The sequence below is a fragment of the Pantherophis guttatus genome, chromosome 1, assembly GCF_059756535.1.
Source record: "Pantherophis guttatus breed Tessera chromosome 1, ASM5975653v1, whole genome shotgun sequence".
Taxonomy (NCBI): domain Eukaryota; kingdom Metazoa; phylum Chordata; class Lepidosauria; order Squamata; family Colubridae; genus Pantherophis; species Pantherophis guttatus.
Genome location: NC_142063.1, coordinates 274,043,829 through 274,067,258, shown reverse-complemented (window position 1 = coordinate 274,067,258; position 23,430 = coordinate 274,043,829). Strand labels below are relative to the sequence as shown.

The window sequence follows — 23,430 nt, the reverse complement described above, 5'->3', positions numbered from 1 at the left end:
CAACAAAAACCTGGCTGACTGGTCCAAAGTCTCCCAGTCAGATTTCACACCTATAAAGAGGAAGGAAGGAAGGAAGGAAGGAAGGAAGGAAGGAAGGAAGGAAGGAAGGAAGGAAGGAAGGAAGGACTTTAAAAACTTTTCAATGGTTTTATGTAAAAGGAGAATTGCTTCCTTTCTTTTGTGTTATAATTATGTAAATTGTAAAGTGAAGCATCAAAAATTTTCAAATTTATACCTCCTAAGTATAATACCACATACCTCATGAAGAATAAACTGCAGGTTTTAGGAACCTTGGTTTCCAACTTAGTACTTCATTGATTGGTTTATTTTAGTCAATCCTATCTCCCAAATTTTATTTTTCCAAAGAAATAAGTGGGATTGGATAATTTATGCTTTTCTAAATATTGTTGGATTCCAATTCCTATCCACCAAAGCTAGCATGTCAAGAAATCGGGGACGAAAATACTTGAAAAGTCATAAGCTATTATCCCATTTATAATAAAAGTGACAAGACAATTGCCTGAGTATTAAAATGTACTTTAAAATCTGTGTACATCCACTCACAAGGCAATGAATTGGCATGAGATCTAGGGTGCATCTAATATCATTAAAAGTGTAGATTTTGCGTTAAGTATCATTAAAACAAAATTGAATAGATATGGTATTTCACAAAGATGTCATTTATTCGGGATATATTTTTGCATTAAGAGCCAAAGACAAAGAAGGATGAAATAGCCTTATCTAAGTACCTATAAAAATCTTATTAAATGGACCATTTAGTATTATCTTATGCAAATGATCAGAAGGAGGCTCCAATATTTATTTATTTTTTTGCTGGGTGTCAATGATTGCAATCTTAATATTTTGGTCAAAACCCAGTTGAGGTTATAATCTCACTTTAATTATCTTGCATGTGGGCAGCCTATTATACTTTTGTGTCCACGTGGTAGGAAGACATCATTTTATTCCATCAAGTTGACACTTAAGCATATGCCACTTCATGATCAATTTTCCATTGTGCAGTGTTGCATTTTTAGGGTTTCTACTCTGAAGCCTTAAAATAGCCAAGTAATTCAAATTTCTCAGTGCTGGAAAGAATTAATTATAGACTTTGGAAAAGCATTTAGTTAGCTGTTGACACCACAATTAAATTGATTAGTATCATTAGCAGTAAGCTTTCCTCCTGCCAAACAGTCTTTCTTTGATGAAAGTTGTATTTTGGATTATTCCCACATCAAATATTCACTTTCCTCCTATTTAGCCACATTGACACTGTGCTATTATTATATTTCCACCTACTGATTTTCACTAGTATAACTAAGCATAACATGGTGATGTCAGTCTGTTGCCCTTTCTCTACAGTCACTAGTAATGCAATTGAAGAAATACCAGGGGGTTTCTGAACATTTTAAATAGCAATTTCTAGAGGGCAATAGCAATAACCTTTGTTATTGCCTTGGCTCTTTTGCACTTTGCTTATGAAAGATACCATTAGATGCCTGGACATGGAACATGACTTAAAAGTTTATGAAATAAAAATAATTAATTAAAATATTCTGAAACAAGAATTCTAGGAATTCTGCTTTAATTTCTCTTTATTGGTATGTAATGCTAAAATGGAATGGAATGTACATGTTCCATTTTTCAGACCATTCCCAAAATTAAATTTATAGAAGACAAATGATGGGCTTCCAAATTTGCTTCACAGGAAGTGACTGTGCAGAGTACAGATTTTTTTTTAGAAGGAGATACAATGGCAAAGAAACAGTTTTCAGCTAAATGGTTGAAGAAAAATTCTGTGGGGAGAGAGGATCATCTGAAGGATGGATTGCACAGTGGATTGTTCTTTACTAGGTTTGATCAATTCAAGGAAGACATGGGGATCAATGTCTATTAGCCTTGATGGCAAGGTGGCTACCTCTGAAGGCGATCTGCTGAGTGGGCTTTCTTATGCCATTGGTTGACCACTGTGAGAATAGGTAGCTGGACAAAATGGGCCAGGTCACTGCTTATGTTTTTGTGCTAAGAACGTGCTATGGGCCATACTAAAGATAGGAATACTGCGGTTGCAACTATCTGCATGGAGCAGGAGATTGGCTAGGTAACCAAAAATGCTGTTCAAATTCTCAAATTCTTGAATCTTAGTCATATTGAGAGCAAGTCTCTTCCCTTGTAGTTCTCAAACTTATGCCAAGAATCTGGAGTTTAGGACTTGTGTCTCTGAATTTATCTTCTTTTTTAAAAAAAACTGCATTTGTTCTTTCAGCAAAAATGCTGCCAAGAAGCATTGTACCAGCATTAGGCATGCTCTGACAGAAATGTGCAGTTTTCTGCCAACTCAGTTTAGAAAGACTGTTGCCTATCCAAAGGGAGTGAAACATACATTGAAATAGTAACACTTAGGGAAAAACTTCATTTCTTCAATTTTGTGGAGTGGAAAATAGGGTTTATAGGATAAAAGAAGAGCGGAAAATCCATACAATGCAATCTTAGACCTGTTCTGTCAAGATTACCCCTTCCTTTTGTTAGTGGGGTTTTCAGTACGCTTAACACTCCCCGCCCTTAATCTTATTTTTTGTGCCTCGAAAGAGCCAAAGAAGGCAAAGATCACTTAGGGCAAAATGTGGGAACATATTTCTTTTCTCATGATGGAGGGTACTCTTTCAAGCCCTTGAAATATGTTTCAGAAGGCTCTTCATCCTGTCAAATGGATTGATCAAATCAATCCATTTGATTTTCAGAGTGCCTAGTAAACTGCAGGAAGAGAATGGGCAGTCCCATTCTCCATCCCATTTATCTTCCATTCTCTTAGTTGGACCAACTAATTGTGGTGCATGTAATGCCATCATAGCACTATCCCAGAAGAAAAGCAACGCCAAGAGTGAATGAAGGTCCTGATTTCCATATAACCCTGTCCTCCTTTTGAAACAGCAGAATTATTATTAGGGCTGTGCAGTGCTTTGCATTTGATTATTGAATACAGCTTTGGGCTATGGAGAGTTTGCTCTTCTCCATAGCCCAAAGCTGTATTTGATGTTCCTGGCTGGAACATCAAAAGATTTTGGAATCCAATCTGAAATGATTGCACTTCCATGGTAATTATGCTAAGTTCAAAATCGGGGCCAACTTTCCATATTACATTCATTTCATTGGTGGTATCATAATTTCTCTATCCCACTTCCAAGACAAGATGATGCCTTTGACCACACCCTGTGGACACCTGACTCCTGTCTTTTCACTACAAAAGAGGGTACAATTGACCAATGCAGAATTATTTTTCTAAAGCTGCATGCCTGCTACTCACCTTTGTTCAGTGATGCTAAGAAGTGTCTCCAATAATTAACACATTTCTAAGTTTGTTCAAGCAAGTTGTTTGGACTTTTAAAAGTCCTTAAAAAGGATGGTTACAGTATCTTTCATGTCTGTGCCTTAGCATTCCTCCTGTGCAGTCATTTCTGAAGGAAAATGATTAAGACTCAAACATTTATTTTAACTACATTACTTTTTTGCTCCATTTTTAAAGTAAAATTCTGCCAAGAACCAGAATGTTGAAAAGACTCCAGGAGTTATTTCAGAAGGGCAATGTTGTATATGATGCATGCTATGATTGTAACTGAATTGCATGAGTTTAACAGCTTTCTATGGCATTTCTAAAGAATTTTTCCATTACCTTCTGAGATAGGAGAGGATATTTCTTTAGATTTGGGATTTAAGCTGTGGAAAGCAATCATTGAAAAGAGCTGGTATCCAACCTCTTTTCTTCCCTTGATATAATTTGAATTGAACCTGTTCCAGAAGAGATCCTTTTGAAATCATTCTAATCCATCAATGTATAATTTTAATCAAAGGTTTAATCCAAGTGGAACATGGTTTGCTGTGTGTGCATTCTCATTTTGTTTTCTTTCTTTGCAGCTGAAGTGAACACTATTAATGAGAACACCGAGATCTTGCATCTCAGTCCTTCAATCATGACAGAGTATGTTGGAGAAAACACAGAGAAGAAAGCAGAATTCTGTGATCGTTCTTGTGAAGAGCTTGGGTCTATGTTTGCTGAACTCCATGGACTACGAGTTGTTATCAACAGCTTGTCTGACAAATTGAAAAGTGTGGTAGGTAACTCCAGTCATTTCCTGTTCTAAGTGGTTTCCAGCCTTGGGTTCCCAGGATATATAGTTGGATTACATTGGCCATTGTTTCCAGCAATGGGTGATGCAAATTCTAGTCTACCTTCTGACTAAAAACTTTCAGTAATTATGATGGTTCTGCCTGTCTCTCTTTCTGTCTCATACACATGCACTTATTTATTTAAAACACTGATAAGGATCACTGGGAATATCCTGAGCTTTGTGCTTGATATTCAAGTAGCATTCATGATTAGAATTCCAAAGTACAGTTTCTTTCCTATCCTTAAGCCAGAATTCATAGTGCCTAAAAAGTCACTCTTTGCTGATTCTAAGATGTAGACTATGTAACATATTGTATAATGAATGCATTATGCTTTTCACTGTAGGCTGGTTCCAGACTTGGTCATACTTGAATTCAATTCACTGAAATCAACAGAATAGCTTATTCCACAATTTTCTATGAGTTTAGCATCATGTAGGTTAAGTAGCCAAAATACCCAGACTGAAGTACCTTTTTTTCCCCTTGTCTTTCATTCAATCGTGTCCAAATCTAGGAAGCTGTGTTGCCTAATCTCTGCAGTTCCCTTGGCAAGATTTTTCAAAAGTGGAAAATCTTCTGGTTTTGGTTTGCCATTGCTTAATTCTTAGGGCTGAGAGAAAGTGATTGACCTAAGGTCACCTAGCTGGCTTTATACCCGAGGCAGGACTAGAACTCACAGACTTCCAGTTTCTAGCCTGATGCCTTAACCACTACACCAAATTGGCTCTCAAGTTAACATTAGGGTGGCTGAATTGGATGTGGGTTTGTATGTGACTGTAATGGGGTTAGGGGGTAGGGAAGAAAGATGAGTGGAAGAGGGATTCTCATTAGACTTGTAATATTGAAATGACTTGGAATTATTATTTTTTTCTTGTTTTTGCTTGGTCCTATTGGAATTTGGTGAAAGGCAGTTTAGTTCCTCTCTGCCTTGATTCTTATCTGTTCTTTTTTTTTTTTTTTTTGGCTCTTCTGCTGGCCTATTTCTCTATTCATTTGGCATATACTTTGGAAACAGTTGATAGGAAGGTATTTCAGCTGGCAAATGTCTGCCAGTTCCAAAATGCTTCAAACTTTTTCGTTAAGATTATAGCCAACTCTGAAATATTAATCAAACCCACACATTTTTATTTACTTGCTCATTGACTTATTTCTTCTTTTCCGCCCATATCAGAAACTGGCTCTCCCTTATCATATTCCTCTAATAGTACCTCTTTGAAGTAGATGGGGTTGAGAAAAAATGACTCAGTTCATCTGGTTGGTTTCTGTGGCTGAAAGCGGACTTCTATTTGAACCTCCCTAGTCCTCTTCCAGGACCTGAAGTACAACACCACACTGACTCTCGCCACACACTTGAAATAGATCTGAAGTGGTCTAATGTGTGTTAGATGAGTGGAATCCAATATTTAATAAAATTCTACTTGAGAATAGTTTTTCCACAGAACCTATTGCTATCTGCATAAGCTTGACAGACATGAATTGTAATATTAGTTGCTATTTGTATCCCAAAAATACGGCAATTGAATTATTTTGCTTTCTTTTTGACTGACGCATTAGCTGGGTACAAATAATGTCCTTTCTAAGTATTCTGCATTTCTAAACTAACTGCAGGTCAAGTTTCACATTTATTTGTTCATGATGTATTCGCTTGTAATGGCTCATCCTTTTATTGTACAGACAGAGGAGAATAACAAAATTGTATCAGAGTTGCTTGGTCCCAACAAAACACTCAAGAACCAGACCGCTTGCTGGCAAGATGGCCGTGAATTCGCAAATAACTCACACTGGGTGGTGGACAGCTGTACAAAATGTAGCTGCCAGGTGAGCCTTTTAAGACTCTCTTCATACTATACACTGTTTCCTTATCTCAGTCATGATATGTTTTTAAAGTCTGCATTGATGTCCAGGATTAGGAAAAAACAGCAATGGACAGTCTTAATAAACTTCCATTTCTTTTGCTTATAAGATTGGATTTTGGTCTAGACTGTTATTTCCATACACAGGCAAAGGAATGTAGAAGGAATGATAAAGAATTCAATTGATGTATTTTAAAAAAATAACAAAACAAACCATTCCAGTGTGCTATGTAGGATTTTGAGCAACAATTGTTAATAGGGTAAAGATAGTCTGTAATCCTAAATATACTAATCATACTCTAAATCCCGTTACATAGAATGTAGTCAATTCCAAATTTGATATTTCGCTGATGGTGTGATAGATTGTTGTTTCAAACCTTAATCAAATGCTAAAGTACCATGAACAGGAATTTATTTTTGGGACTACCTCTCCCAATTATTCCTACCCATCTTATTAAATCAAGCAGAAGGGGCGTGTTATGGGACCCATAGAGAGCCTTTCCTGTTACTGCATTTACCATCATCCACCTGTAACTCAGGTTGGCCCCAGCAATGTGTTCATGGGTTTAGAGGTTGGGTTGTCATTACTCATGAGATGGTTATGCAAATCATAGTTTGATTGTCTTTTTTAAACTGTGGCTGCTGGTCGTGTATTTTATTTTCATTGTTGGTTGTGTTTTTAATTTGTTAGTCACCCAGAGTCACTATGGTGAGATGATCAGTCATATAAATTGAATTCAGCAAACAAACAAGTAGGAATTTATCACAGGGAGTAAAATGTTTAATTATAAAATGGTGATGAGTTCATAATCCAGGCCATGTGAAATTCTTTGAAGAACAATTGCAATAGATCCCAGTCTTAGGCCACTGGAATTAAATAGCATCTTAATGTATGGTGAGATTAGCCAAGCAGAGTTCTTAGTTGTTAGACTGTTTTCCTTTATATCATCCTTTATAGTAGGATGAAAACCTTCACAGTGAAGACTGTCTCCTAACTCCTTATAATCTTTTAGTAACGCAGTTCTTCCTCCTTTCTGCAACACCCTCATGCTATAGAAATGATGAAATCTGGTATCAACAAATGCTTCTTTATACTTGGGCCAATTATCATTATTGATGAAACACTTCAGATTTTAGTTTGATTATGCCACCATACTACAGTAGTACACGTAGAAAGAGATTCCATTGCTCAGAAGCTCCAAAGTGGGGATGAAATGAAGCATTTTGTCTTCTTAGACTTTTAGTGGGCAGGCTGTGAGATTTTGTTTGCCATCTTCAGTGACCTAGTGTGCAATAGGGTCTTCACTTGTAGAACATCCACTATGGAAAATGATACTTTGGGAGTTGATAGGAAGAAAAGTGTGTATATGTCAGGCCCACGCCCAGAGATGAGACAATGAGATCCAATCAAGTTTCACCCTTTATTTGCTTGCACCTAATGAACAGAATCTTGCCAAATTAAAGCTGTAACCTTATAGCCTACTATATGCATCCTGAGAGATTCTAGGGTATGGCTATCCTGAATCTCTTTCTCTGTTCCTCATCCAACATCCAACATGAGTGAGGAGATGTCAAAAAAGCAAGATGGTAGATGCAATTGTAACCCTACCTCTTTTATACATCTTATATGTTGATTAGTCATACATGAACAGAAGGTTTGCATCATGATGGCTGTATCTTGCCAACTTGGCTTTTTTTTTAACCCTTACCTTCACACCCCATGGATATTCTGGATATAGACTAAGCAACCAAGATTGTGACTGAGAAAATGAGTATAACAGAAGGACCAGGATGGAGATATTATCCATAACTCCTCTTGATCACCCATGAGTTCTGAGTGATATCTCATTGGAAATATGTATGCTATTGCATGAAAATAGCAAGTTCTACTTTATATCATTTGGTATTTCTTTTTTATCAAAAAGAAAATCAGCTTATCCAATTCAGTTCCAGTAATTTGCACGTTTCTAATTTTTTTAAGAGATGTCTTTAGTTGACTTCATTTCTGTATTATAATCTGGCCCTGGGTTTTTGTTTTTTTTTTGCATGTAGAACTCTAAAACGGTGTGCAATAAAATTGCATGCCCGCCTGTGTATTGTGCCCGTCCAACTTTTATTGATGGCGAGTGCTGTCCTATCTGCTCTCACAGTAAGTATGCTACATTTTCCCAATTTGTATGGTGCGGCCTCCCATCACTGTATTTAAGATAAGCCAAAAACACCAATTCAGTAACCAAAGAAAAAAATGTGGTTGCACAGGGAAAGATTAGAAATGATTAACCCTGTGCTTTATTCAAATACTTTTTTCTAATAAAGTATAATAAAGTAATTTGGCTAAATAGGTAATGCGCTTTGTTCAGTCTTCCTTGATGTCATCTGAGTGAAATTAGCCAATCAGAGTTCTGCTGATTCTTCAAAGATACCACTAACAGGGACCAATTGAGCATTGAGTGTATTGCAGATGTTTGATAGGTTCTACAAACCTTTGGTATACTTTAATTTGCTTTTAAGATATCAGATCTGCATGCCTTTATCCTGGTTCACCTGCAGCAGATCCTGGTTATAAACAAATCAGTCAGTACAGCAAAATTCAAAAGCCAGTTGTCAAAGTTGCAAGAGGGAAGCGTTACTTTTCTGCCTCTTTTACATCCTAAAAGGGATAGTTAACTATACTGAATTACTGCTCTATATCTTGTCAGCAATACATGAGCCATTACTACTTTCTCCTCTCTGAGCTCTTCATATCACAAACATATTTTCCTTTCACTTTGGAAAGGCTCTGAAGAAGCAGAATAACTGTGTGGCATCAAAAGGAAGTGCAACTTGGCTGCTCACTTCCAGGGAAATGATATATCAGTGCAAACTTTGCCCCTTGTATACTTGTGTGCAGCGCTATGGCCCACATGCAAAAGGTGGACGTTGTGGCATGACACCGCAACATGTATTTTGTCATGGATTTTTAAAGGATTTTTTTTTTTTGCTCTTGGTTCAATTAAATCCTGCAATTTGAAATGGTATAGCCCTTTAAACAGGAACTTCATAGTGGGATTTTCTATTTCGCTTTTTAGTAGAGGTGTTGTTTATTTGAAAATTCCTCCACGTGAGATTCATAATCTCATTCAAAACCAAAACAAAGGGATGTTTTGGAAATTCTGATGTTTACAAAGGCCACTTAAAAAAAAACCCATCAATCTCTATGAACCTAACGCTAACTAGAGATGAGATAAACTAAACCATCCAACTTGCTGTACAATAATAACCATGTGTCATTGGGTTTTGAGCTGCATACCATTTTGGAAAGTTAGCACTTTACAGAGCTTTGTTTGCATCTCCTGTCCTTCTGATTGTTTGGATCTTCCATCCTTCTGATTCTTAACCTATCTGTAAATTATGGCAGGCTAATATTTGTAAATAACCGGACCATCTCAGAGTATTTGTGTCTCCTTATTTGCAGCTGACGATCAGGAAGAAGGCTGGTCTCCCTGGTCAGAGTGGACAGAATGCTCAGTCACATGTGGATCTGGAACCCAGCAGCGAGGAAGATCTTGTGATGTCACCAGCAATACTTGCCGAGGCCCATCCATTCAAACCAGGACCTGCTCTCTTGGCAAATGTGACAATCGCAGTGAGTGTTATAACACATTATTTTACTTTGCATCCAATAAAAGGACAGTAAATCTGGGATTAATCTTAAAAGAAGGATAAAGATGAGGTACCATGAGATGAATCACTTTTTAAGATATGGTCTTTCCTAAACACCTTTATAGTTATCTTATTTTTTGCAGTATTTTTATGGGTACCATAGCTCAGCTGTGCTTGTCAGCTGGAAAGTTTGGGTTCAAGACTTGACCTCCATGCAATGGGTGAACTCCCATTACTTGCCCCATCTCCTGCCCACCTAGCAGTTCAAAAGCATGTAAATGCGAGTAGATAGATAGGTACCACTTCGGTGGGAAGGTAACAGCATATGCTGGCTACATGACCATGGAAATGTCTGCAGACAATGCTGGTTCCCTCAGCTAAGAAATGGAAGTGAGTACTGCCCCCTAGGGCTGGACATGACTGGACAGGGGAAACCTTTATCTTTACTTTTATTTTTTCCCAAGAGGGAATTGCTCAAGTAGCAATTGATTGGTGAAGATATTGCTCTGTCTGACCCAGATGGTAGAGAGCTATGTGTGCAATTTGTTGATATGGCTGGAGCTCTGACTAAGAGGTAGTAGGAACCATCAGAGATATAATTATAATTATATCTTGAATTATAATCCAAGTGAGATTTTGTATACACCTAAAGATAAACTGGAATTTCCCTTAGATTCCTTGAGGCTGAAGATGCAAGTTCGTTATTATTTTTTCTTCCTCTTGATCAGTACGTCAAGATGGTGGTTGGAGTCACTGGTCTCCTTGGTCTTCCTGTTCTGTAACTTGTGGAGTAGGCAATATCACTCGCATACGACTCTGCAATTCCCCAATGCCACAGATGGGTGGGAAAAGCTGCAAAGGAGGTGGACGTGAAACTGAAGAATGCGAAAGGGAGCCATGTCCAAGTGAGTTTGTTGACTGGAATCTCTGTCTTGTAATAGCACCATATGCATATGCATGAAAAGCATGGATTGCAGAAAAGCCTTCCATGAGTATTATGAAAGAGTTCAAGTTATAGTAGAAAGCATCTTCTATGATAGAAGTTCATGTGATTTAGAGTGTGGATTTACCAGAGTCTCCAAATGCATAGAAGGCTTCCACAGATAAAACAGTCTTTTTTTTTTAAAGGTAGCCCATGGCATCAGAGCTAGTAAACTCATTCTTGTGCACCAGCCTTGCTTGTTTTAGATTCACATGGAAGTCTGAAAGAGAAAGAGTTGCGTAGTGAATAGCAGAGAGATACTGGGTTTATGTGAGATGCTGAGCATATTTTTGCATCACTATTGAAGTGTGCATAGTAGTCCTAGTGTGCAGTGTTATAGAAACTTATCCCAGTAATAAAAATATCAACAACAATAACAACTAAGAATAAATTTTGAATACAACTCAGTGCCATCTAGTATGACTCATTTAATTTAATAGAAATTGTGCATTTTTTTCTTGATTACATTTATCTTCTGAAATACACTTAAACTGTAGGTGTTTTAACTACAGTTACATTGTTTGCAGAGACCTGTATCAAATGCAGCCCAGACTCACTTTATCCATTGGGATAGGTGAATTATGGTATAATATTACCGTGTTTCCCCAAAAATAAAACCCTCTCTTATATTTTTTTTGAACCCTGAAATAAGCACTTGGCCTTATTACCATGAGCTCAAAAGTCCGATTGGGCTTAATATCAGAGGATGTCTTATTTTGGGGAAAGCAAGATAGTGAGTTCCTTTGAGTATGCAAATTGTGTTTTGGAATATTGACAAGATCCCCTGCTCCCAAAAAAGTAGCTTTATATTAATCACACTAATGAAATGACCAGTTAAAATAAACGTGGTTACTGCAATCACTCATCGATTGACTTTTTTGAACCTTATGCTAAAATATTGTTGTCTAACTTCTTCCAGTCAATGGTCGATGGGGTCCTTGGTCTCCATGGTCTGCATGCACAGTTTCCTGTGGTGGAGGCATTCGTGAGCGATCTCGTCTCTGCAATAGTCCAGAACCTCAGTATGGTGGAAAGCCTTGCGCAGGCGATGTCATTCAACGTGATATGTGCAATAAACAGGATTGTCCAATAGGTGAATATGGAGTACACTGGAATGTCACATGAGTTCTAAATCAATATATTGTATCCAGTGGTGGGATTCAAGTAATTTAACAACCAGTTCTCTGCCCTAATGATTTCTTCCAACAACCAGTTTGCCAAACTGCTCAGAAATTTAACAACCGGTTCTCCCGAAGTGGTGCGAACTGGCTGAATCCCACCACTAACTGTATCCATGTGAGATATGTAGGAGGAGCTGCAGCTCATTGATACCTTAGCTGATTTAAATGTAGAAGGCACCTGAATCTAAATGATTCCTTTTACATTGTATATGCCGTCTTTAGCATTGCTGCCCTGGGTCTTAGTAGAAAAAGAAAAACCGAGTAATAGATGAACTGTTCATACAGCTTTATTGAATTAACAAAGAGACATTTTCTCTGACAAGTAATTTTCCACATCAGTGGAAAATTATTTAAAAAATGAGAGTAAAATATTAACATGTTTAGCATATTTAAATTTTATCATATTGGCTGATGTTTGGCATATTTGTAGACCAAAGCAAATACATAATATCAATTTTTAAATGACTGATCAACATGTGTTTTTAAATAAGCAATAAAATCTTGAGAGTTATAATGACATTGATTCATTTGAATTTAGTAGGTATTTTGATTCTCTTTTAATGCAACCTACTATTTTGTAATTATTTATGAATCCTAAAGGGAAATAAAAGAAATGGCCAAACTGTTATTTTTCTCCCAATTTTTCTTTTGTCTCATCCAGGCAAATTTAGAAAAGAATCTAATCTAATTCAATTTCCAGATTCAAAATATTTGAGCTTGGAACAGCTGTTCTGACTTTAGTGAAATGTTCCATGACTATCTTGACTACCCCAGAAATGTTCTAAGCTTGAATCAGCCTGTTTTCCAGCTTTAAAACATCTGTTCTGACTTCTATAATATTTGGATATATACTTAGTAATGTCTACACACTTCCCACAAGGTCAGATCAACCTTTTTTGTTGAACTCAAAACATTTAACATTTAAAACATTTTTCACACACTAATAGAAATCAATGCTGTGGTTAATATAGAAAGCAAAAGAGATTTAGAGGCTACTCTGAGGCTTTGAGGTTACATTAGGTATTGCAGAGAGGAGGGGAAGCTACTTCTTCAGAAGCATTCGTTTTGAATTCCCTTTTACTTCTGTCATAGCAATGCTTTTTTATTGCTTTTTGACAGATGGCTGTTTATCCAATCCTTGCTTTCCTGGAGCAGAATGCAACAGTTATCCTGATGGCTCATGGTCCTGCGGTGCATGTCCTGCTGGTTATCTGGGAAATGGAACATTCTGTGAGGACCTTGATGAGGTAGATGAGTTTCAGTGTGTGTGGATTACTTGGATTCCACCTAGGGAACACAGATTTTCATTATTGTTATTTGAAGTGTCTGATCAAAAAACTCACCACTTCTTTTTGCACTTTTTCCCCCCTGGGGCAGTGTGCTGTAGTGCCAGATGTTTGCTTTAAGTTCAATCAGAACCATCGATGTGTAAACACCAATCCAGGATTCCACTGCTTACCATGCCCTCCCCGCTACAAAGGAACTCAGCCGTACGGGGTGGGCCTAGAGGTTGCCAGAACAGAAAAACAAGTAAGTGTCAGAAGATAGGGAAGATATATTCATTCTAGAAGTCTTGTTGTTATAGAAAAGAATTAAAAGAATGGCTGACCAATCTCTTCTTAAAATCCTCCAGTGATGGAGCATAGGGCACCCACAACTTCTGGAGGCAAGCTAGCTGTCCCACAGGTTAATTGTTCTCACTGACAGGAAATTTCTCCTTAATTTTAGGTTGGCTTTCTCTTTGATAAGCTTCCATTTGTTACTTCCTCTCCTGTCCTCTAGAGAATAAGTCAACCCTCTCTTCTTTGTGACAGCCCTTCAAATATTGGAAGGTTCCTATCATGTCACACAGACACACACACCAGTCCCTTTCTTTGTTCAATTAAATTTACCTAGTTCCCACAAGCATTCATACAGAAAGGATGGATTAAAATATTAGGTCATAGAAGTAGATTAAAGCAATGTTTTTCTACCTCAGCCACTTTTTAAAGAATTCTGAGAGTTGAAGCCATCACAACTTAAATTTGCTAAAGTTGAGAAATACTGGATTAAGGGAAACAGTTTCCATTGGGTCAGACTTGGTTTCTGGTGCCTGCACAAACAGATCCAAAAGTAGCAATATGCTAAATTGACTAAAGAAAAATGTAGAGGCTCTGGTTTCTCACCATTAGAGTATACATTATACATTTTGGTCAAGAACTATCCCATCTTCCAAGGTCCATTTTGTGAAGCTGTTTGACATAGCCAGATACTTTTCTGAAAGAACTCTCCATTTTCTAAAAAGCCATATTTCCCCCCCCCCAGATTTTTGTTACCTTGGATTTTATTCAGTCATTATCCATTTTCTGACTTATATAGTTTATGGATTCTAAATGTAAAACTAAAATTAAAAGTATGATATCAAAGTTATAATGTAAGCCAATAACAAAGTAGAAACAGCAGCTGTGACTCATTCAAAGGAAATTGCTGCCTATTAGCTGTGTCTATGGGATCTTTAAAAAGGAATTTATTTGTTGGTTGCCTGCTAAAAAAAAAAAAGTGAATGTCACCATCAGTTCTGGTGACTTCATGGACATGCCTAAGCAAAGCTTTTGGCAACGGCTTGCCATTCCCCCTTCCAGAATTTCTTTCTTTCTTTTTTCTTTATCTTCCTGAAATTACAAAGGAAATGGATAGGGCTGATTGTTCTTGCCTCACAGTAAATTTTATATTGTTTAATTACATCCAGAAGTCTGCAGATGTGAGAGATAAACTTGTGAAAGAATATGTCATTCGACTTAAGGCTATGCTTTACTTAAAGAGAGGCTTATTCGTAATTGCTACATTGACAGCAGCGCTTAACTTACTAACTCCACAAGCAAATGTTGCCTGGGTCTTTCCCAAATTTTTAATGAAAGATGATTATATCTGGATCCAGCTACAAAACATGTGCTCAAGGCTCAACAATTGATGGGAAATTAAAACTTCTGTTTCTTTGCTGTTCTGTTAATCAGGAACTTTGGATGACCTATTTGCATAATGATCTGCTTTTCAGGTATGTGAGCCTTCCAATCCTTGCAAAGATAAAACACACAGTTGCCACAGTTCAGCTGAGTGCATCTACCTGGGGCATTTCACCGACCCTGTGTACAAGTGTGAATGTAGGACAGGCTATGCTGGTGATGGATTCATCTGTGGGGAAGACTCGGATTTGGATGGATGGCCCAATAGTAACCTGGTCTGTGCTGCCAATGCTACTTATCACTGCATGAAGGTAAAGTATACGAAGTAGAGAGGTCCTAAAGGTCTAAGCCGGGGTGAAATGCTCCCGGTTCAGACCAGATCGCCTGATCCGGTAGCGATGGTGACGCGTGGTTCGGAGAACCGGTAGCAAAAATCCCTGCGCCCCCCACCATGCTCAGCTGAGTCACACGATCATCAGAAGCTTTTTATTTTTTTTAACTTTTCAAAGCATTTTTTCTACAACCTCTTCCAACGAAAAAATGCTTTTAAAAGTAAAAAAAAAAAGCCTCTGATGATCGTGCGGCTCAGCTGGGATTGTCAGAGGCTTTTCAAAACATTTTTTTCTGCAACCTCTTGGCCGAAGAGGTGGTAAAAAACATGCTTTGAAAAGTCTCTGACGATCCCAGCTGAGTTGCCTGATCGCCAGAGGCTTTTCAAAGCATTAGAAAAAATGCTTTGAAAAGTTAAAAAAAAAAAAGTTGGCCATGCCCACCCAGTCACATTACCGCCCCACACCAAGCCACGCCCACAGAACCGGTAGTAACACATTTTACATTTCACCCCTGGTCTAAACTGAAAATAGGGTGTTATACTCTCAGTCATCCAGGTCATGGTTGTCCCAAAGGTGCTTTTTCAGGAGGCAACTGGACTGCCTTGTTTTTTCTTTGAAGATGTTTTACTTCTCATCCAAGAAGCATCTTCAGCTATGACTGGATGGTGGGGAATGGAAGGATTTATATTCCTTGTAGACAGCTAGTCATTTGCATCCTCTTAGAGAGGTGTTAAGGCACTTGGAGGTTTATCTGGGTCCTCAGGGTCACCTGAGTAGTGCAAATGGGTGTGGAGCCTTCTTGGCTGCAGGTTGGGGGAGCAGTTCTTTTCATTAGCATAGTCTAGCTAAATAGGCTAATCTATTTGGAAGACATAAATGTAATGTCTAAATTATTTAGAAGATATTCTTCCCAACAGCTCAGCCCATAATTAGATTTAACCAAAATTTAAATGGCTTCCTTTGAAAATCTACCAGAAACATCAGGTGGTAGAAGTCATTTGATATTATGACAATTTAGCAATATTATTTAACACAACCAAAGGATGCTTTTTCTTAGCGCTTGAAAGTTTTTTTTAATTTTATTTAATTTATATACCACCCTACTCCCGAAGGACTCAGGGCGGTGAACAGCCACAAGATAAAAATACATCATACAAAAGTTAAAAACCATTTAAAAGTACATTAAATACTTTTGGCCCAAAAATGAATTTAAAAACACCCAATTTGTATAAAAACTTAAAAGCAAATTAAAAGGGAGAGTCAAGCCAGACCAGCCTGCTGGAATAAAAATGTTTTGAGGGTGCGGCGGAAAGTGCGTAAATCTGGGATCCTCTGTATCTCCGGGGGGAGCTCATTCCAGATGGCAGGTGCCCCCACAGAGAAGGCTCTCCTCCTGGGGGCCACCAGTCGACACTGTTTGTCCAATGGCACCCTGAGGAGCCCCTCTCTGTGGGAGCGTACTGGTCAGTGAGAGGCTACTGGTGGCAGAAGGCGGTCTTATAAGTATCCTGGTCCTAAGCCATGGAGCGCTCTAAAGGTGGTGACCAAAATCTTGAAACGCACCTGGAAGACCACCGGGAGCCAGTGCAGCTTGTGCAGAAGGGGAGTCACATGGGAGCGCCACGTCGCTCCCATAACCACCCACGCGGCTGCATTCTGGACCAGCTGGAGCCTCTGGGTGCTCCTCAAGGGGAGCCCCATGTAGAGAGCATTACAATAGTCCAGGCGTGAGGTGACAAGAACATGAGTGACCGTACGTAATGAGTCCTGATCCAGAAAGGGACGCAACTGGCTAATCAGGCGGACCTGATAAAAAGTCCTCCCGGCCATAGCTGTCAAATGCTCTTCAAAAGACAGCCGTGAGTCCAGGAGGACACCCAAGTTGTGAGCCCTATCCGTGGGGGCCAATGACTTGTCCCCAATATTCAGTGATGGCACCAACTGACTATATCGGGACGCCGGAAACCACAGCCACTCAGTCTTGGATGGGTTGAGTCTGAGTCTGTTAACAAAAAGACATAAATACTTAAAACTCTTTAACTGTTATAACTTTAGAAATACATTCAGAACTTCCAGGTTGAACATCCAAGTCTTTTATTGTCCAAAATTTGGGATTATTATCCGTCTCTGAAATTAAAATATATACTGATCCAAAATCTTTGTTTATACAGGATAATTGTCCTTTCCTGCCAAATTCTGGACAAGAAGATTTTGACAAGGATGGAAAAGGTGATGCTTGTGATGAAGATGATGACAATGATGGTGTAGTGGATGATAAAGTAAGCTCATATTTCCTACATTAAACTGTATTTTCCTTTCAGAAGAAATAAATGTGGAAACTATCAATACATGTTCAGTTTCTCTGAGGTGTCTCAGTTTTCTATGATATTTTTTTCTTTATTGATATTAATGAATTACATACTCCATATGTAATACAATTGTCCTAATTCTCAATGAGTTGGTGCCATTTTTTTGATTATTTCATGCATATTATAGCATCCATCTGGGACTATTAAAATAATTAGTTTATTTATTTATTTGTTAAATTTATATGGCATCTATCTCACTATCCAAGTGACTCTGGGTGAACAATGACAATTAGATAATGACACCTAGGATAATTGAATAGGTTTATTTCTATAAGAAGTATAATAGATGCAGTTCTTGTCATAAATATAGCATAGAATAAGACCACTTGCAAATTAATCATTCATTAATTTCATATACACCAAACTGACATGAGCCTAGGAATGTTTTCTAATTATTATAAATGGAAAATCCTTAAAAGCTAGGAGTAAAAGTTCTATTACATGTCAACCAACAGGTATATGCAACAAAATTGTCAGATCTTTCAAGAAAGACTATTTCATGGATGGGAAGGGAGCAGGGGCATTAAGAGAAGTCCTGTATCCCTTTTTATTACAAAAGTAAATGAAGTAGCCATTTGTAATTTCATGGAGGATGGTGCCATCTAGAAAAGAATTTTCACATTTTTTTTTTAACCATTGGAGTGTAATATGTGGGGGCATATTATTTGGTTCAGAGAAAAAGGAAATATTTCTTCCAAACTTGTTCTGTACTCCCATGCTTATTCTATAATCTTGCTTCTTCTTTTAGGACAATTGTCCACTTCTGTTTAATCCCCGGCAATTTGATTATGATAAGGATGAAGTTGGTGATCGTTGTGATAACTGTCCATATGTGCACAATCCTGCTCAGATTGACACCAATCATAATGGAGAGGGTGATGCGTGTGCAGTAGATATTGATGGAGATGGTACGCTCCTACTTACTCTCTTCCATTTTCTTTCTAGAAAGTAGTATAGATTAACTCACATTCCATATCAAGATATATTTCTGGAAACATCTGTAATTCAAGTACTTATACCCATCCATTTTTGATTGTAGAGACAAGGTGCAATGTATGGCTGCAATCCAGAAATGAATTATATTCACATTTATTTTATTCATTGTTCATGTGCTAACATCCTTATATCTTTGGTTTTTGCCCATCCTTTTTCTAACTGAAAGGACAAATATTGCCAGCAACAATAAATGTTTGGCTGGAACTAACCAAAATCATGATAAATTCATGATTTATTATATTGGTTTTATCAATGGGGACGGAGGAAGGTACATCTATGGAAGGCTATATTTTTTATCAGTTTCCATGAATTGATGAGGTTTTGGCAATATCCCCAGAAACAATGGGTAATGGTGATATTTATTGGACAAATAATTATATAATACTTGATGACACATCATCATGTTTTCCAAGGTACTCTGAAATAATATAGGCTAAATAGGACAGTTAAGCAACTCCTTATGGACAAAAGCTATATTCAAAGAGATATTTTCTAATACTATCACACTCACTTGATATCTAAACTTAATAAGGAAGGAAAGTATAATTATGGTCTAGCAATTTTTTAAATTATTTCATATGTTTTTGTAGGCCATCCAATAATATTCTGTGGCAGATCACAAGAAATTAAAGAAATTAAAATATTTATGTAGAATACACTTGTATGAGAAACCATATTTGATGTGCCAGTCAAATAAATGTCTTCAGCTGAAGTGCTTGCCAAGATGCCTGGAGAAAAGAAAGGAAATTATTTTAGATCTTAGAATAATAAGGATCGTAAATTACATGTTTGGCTGAAAGGGAGAGAAAAATCAATGGTGATATTTAACATTATTAAACTGGCAAATGTAACCTGAACAGTAGCCCAGCCTTGAAAAATCTACCAACCCAAATAGCTTTGATATTTTTTCAATGCCTTTGAGTTTATGCATTTTGGCAAAACTTGCAGCCTGAAACATTAATGTCCTAAGGATGTTGTTGTAGCATTTCTTGGCAGCTGAATCTCACTTTTCACTTTGGGCAAGATTAGAGAGCAGAGGAGATAACCTGTTAAGCCTTGGATTTAATTCAGTGAATGTGTCTTATATGCATATTGGATATGTATATCAGCAGAAATTTGAAAGCTTCCCATAGCTTAATGTTTACAATAATGATTGGGCTTATTTCTTGGTTGATGTTCTGGCAAAGTTGCAAGAAAAAACAAATGAAGAGAAATTGAAGTATAACTGAAGTATATGGGAAAACCCTATCAACTTTCATTATTTTCTGGAAGTATATCTCATAATATCCTTTTTAAGGAATACTTTAACATTCAAGAGTGGGCACATCTGACTCGTAGTAAATCAGGAAGGATTTCAGACTCAATAGTTTTACAATGAGTCTTTTATAAATTATCTGCTGAAATAAAATATGTGCTTGGTAAAAATAGAACAGTGTATGTAAAAGGATTTATCGTCAGATTCACATTCTGGTACAAATTCCTGAGTTTACAAATGATGGTCGTCACAAAAAAAACCCAAAAAACCCTAATGTAGATCATGCAAATCTGTTTTACATCTTGTTTTCATGAAAAATTGGCCTGGTAGGAATTTGGGAAGATACCCGATGATTTGCTACCATTGAGTTCTGAACCCTCACTAAAACACAGAGAGTCTTTTCAAAATTGGTACCTTGAACTGATCAATGCCTTTGGCACAAAATTATTTGGCTGTGTCGTAATGCAAAGATTATGTGTAGGAGAAACAGACTGTTTTAGAACTAACCTAAAAAATGACCCAGTGATAACTTGAAGATATTTGATCAGCTTGGAACCAGAAAGCATGCCAAAAGCAGGGGGAGTGCGGGGCGATCATGCGTGTGCGTGCCCACACCCATAATTCAATGCGCACTCCCCTGCGTATGTACTCGCAACCCCCCTGCTTTTGGCACGTAATGGGACAGTGGGCCCAGTAGGCCTGTTTTTTTGCCCTTCCCTGGTTCCAGAGGCTTTCTTGGAGCCTCGGGAGGGCGAAAACGGTTTTCCTCATCCCCCCTGGAGGCCCTCCGAAGGCCAGAAACAGTCCCTTTCCCAACTTCTGGTGGGCCCAGAAGGCCAGAAAATCAGCTGACCGGCGCATGCATGCATGCTGGAGCTGAGCTAGGGCAACGTTCGCGTGCCCAAAGATATGGCTCTGCATGCCACCTGTGGCCCGCGTGCCATAGGTTTCGCCATCACGGCTATAGGTGATATGTATAATGTTGTAATGTTTTGTTTTGAATGGGAGCTGTAATTTAGGGAAAGCATGACAAAGCAAACACATCTTCTTTACCAGACAAAGGAGACTGCAGTAGATATTTAACTGTTTCGTTCAGAATCTGAATTAACCTGTGGATGTCATTATTACAAGACAGTTGATGGCTACTAGCCGGATGAGTTTAAAACTGGAGGTATACGAAGATGCTATTAACTAAAATGATAAAAACTCCTGATTTTTCATTCTTGCAACTCAATGTTCCAGTGCATATTTCATCACTTGTCCATAGACATCTGGATGGGGTAGATGTCTCTCAGTCTGGAAGATTTGCTGTTACATCTGGGCTGGTCACAACATGCCTTCAAATATCAGTTGTAACAGAAAACCAGATCAAGAGAGGTAGACCTCCATCTTCAGCTTGCAGGCTACTATGAAGAACAAATTGCCGTCTAAGATAGGACCTGTCCTGAACCATTTAATCTAGTTGTATTTATTTATGCAGCACCAAGATCTGTTCAATATATTCTACAAGCCTTGAGTCCAGACTGACCCATGTGCTAATAAACATATGGGAGAATCCCAGGCTAATCATTCTCCTTTGACCATCCTTCATTCAGACTTTGGGGAAGGGTAAAATGGGGTAGGAAAAAAAAAATCTCAATTCCTGTACTAACTCTTGAAAAAAGTGTTGTTTTGACTGGAATCTGAACATCTGGCTTCATTTGTATTGTGTTTTCATCCTGGCAGATGTTTTCAATGATCGTGACAACTGCCCATATGTCTATAACACAAACCAGATAGATACAGATAGAGATGGAGTTGGTGATCATTGTGATAATTGTCCCCTGGTACACAATCCGGATCAGGTAAATGATATACTTCTTCAATGTAGAAAGGGAAGATGTGAGTGTGATTTTAGGAATTTGAATTATACTTTCTTTTTCATTGTTTCGGCATTGAATGTAGTTCTTTTTTTAAATCCAAATTTGCAAGTTGCTGACAAAAGCATGGTAATATTGCTGGTTGTTTTAGAGATGCTTGTATTCCCCCATTGCCCTTTTTCAACATACTGAAGAAAATTTTTTCAAGAAATAGGAAAAACAAGCAACTGAAGAGAATTGGTAACTTTTGTTGATAATAAAAAAAACCACACAACCATCTTTATACTATAGATTAATTTCTATGGCAATAAATGTAGGATCATAAATTCAAGATGGTTTATATATCTATATGATGATGATGTTATCCATTTAGTCATGTTGAACTCTTGGTGATTCTATGGGCCAGGTCTCTCCACATCTTCTGATCTTGCACTAATATATCTATACAGTATATCTATTTATCTCTATCCCTCAATCTCTATATCTATTTCTATTTCTATCTGTATTTCTATATCCCTATGTACGTATCTCTCTACTGTGTTTCCCTGAAAATAAGACCCTGTCTTATATTTTTTTTGAACCCTTAAATAAGTGCTTGGCTTTATTGCCATGCGCTCAAAAGCCTGATTGGGCTTATTATCAGGTGATGTCTTATTTTGGGGGAAACAGGGTATATCTCTATCTCTATATCTAAATATAGATCTCTATATATCTAGATCTATAGATCTATAGATCTAGATAGACAGATCTAGATAGATAGATATATAGAATGTGTATGTATACACAGGCACACACAGACATATGTACATACAGTATATACATACATACACACACATATCGTACACACACATACATACTTATATATACACACACACATATATACATGCCTTCTTTCTGCCATTGGGAAGCCCAAAGTAACATATGAAGCATCCAGATAACCCTAAGCATTAAACAGATCCTGTTCTGTTTATGTACCCCCAAAGTTTATCCTTCCATCTGCTCTTTTTAACTCACTACAGAAACTGTGAGGCAAAGCTCATGATACTGTCTAATTTGTATGATGGCAGCTGCTCATTTTAGGGGCAGAAGAGAAGCTTGCTTACAAGGAGCATGAAATGTCTGTGGCAAATAAAAAGGTGGCAAATAAAATGATGTTCACAGGCAAATTGCTCAAGCATTTTGTTGTGCAATATTCCTTTGAGCAACTTCTTAACAAACCTGGGTTGACACAAGGAAGACTGGGGAGCCTATGACATTTCTATGAGTAGTAATGAAATGAATTGTGTGTTGGAGGGAGCTGGAGAGTTTCTCCATGTGTGAGTCTGTGCTTTAAAAAAAAATATTCTCACCAGGAATTTGAAAATTGGTAACACGGGTGCCAGATCATAATGGTCTTTCTACCCTGATCTCATTGGTGCTTTGTTCTACTTATTCATGATTTTCTTTGGAAAGGAAAATTGCTCACTTTATATAGAATTAAAATTATTCTTTTCAATCACAGGCCACAGGTTTATATTAAAAGCAAATATAACCATCAACAATCTGTATGTTGGAGATGAGCTAAAGGTCTGCATTATTAAAGAGCAGCTTTCAAGTTTTCAAAGATCCGACTTGAAATATTTACCTTTGATTTCAGCGTATGATCTGGAATTTCTAATTGTATAAAAGTTATTGCCTGAGGCTTCCTGTATTTTTTCTTTCAAGGGAACATTATTCAGAGCAACATCATTTCATATCTTAAGAACATTGCCCAGACAAGAGAGATTTTTCACAGGAGCATGCATGCAGCACAGTTTCTCTCATTTGTAAGATCTTGCAAAGGGAACAAAGCCCAGATCCAGAATGGTTGAAGGCA

The 23,430-nt window shown here is 37.6% G+C and overlaps 1 protein-coding gene across 4 annotated transcripts in view; it reads left to right on the top strand.

Moving 5' to 3' along the window:
- The window catches only part of THBS2 (thrombospondin 2), a 51,219-nt gene that overhangs the window by 12,360 nt on the left and 15,429 nt on the right, over positions 1-23,430 (top strand). For all 4 annotated transcript variants that reach the window (XM_034428416.3, XM_087882926.1, XM_087882925.1 and 1 more), the window contains exons 5-16: positions 3,913-4,109; positions 5,839-5,982; positions 8,070-8,166; positions 9,472-9,642; positions 10,388-10,564; positions 11,561-11,734; positions 12,942-13,069; positions 13,200-13,352; positions 14,857-15,075; positions 17,268-17,375; positions 18,214-18,373; positions 21,442-21,560. In XM_034428416.3, the coding sequence (XP_034284307.2) occupies positions 3,913-4,109; positions 5,839-5,982; positions 8,070-8,166; positions 9,472-9,642; positions 10,388-10,564; positions 11,561-11,734; positions 12,942-13,069; positions 13,200-13,352; positions 14,857-15,075; positions 17,268-17,375; positions 18,214-18,373; positions 21,442-21,560 (1,847 nt within the window). The remainder of the gene's footprint in view (positions 1-3,912; positions 4,110-5,838; positions 5,983-8,069; positions 8,167-9,471; positions 9,643-10,387; positions 10,565-11,560; positions 11,735-12,941; positions 13,070-13,199; positions 13,353-14,856; positions 15,076-17,267; positions 17,376-18,213; positions 18,374-21,441; positions 21,561-23,430) is intronic.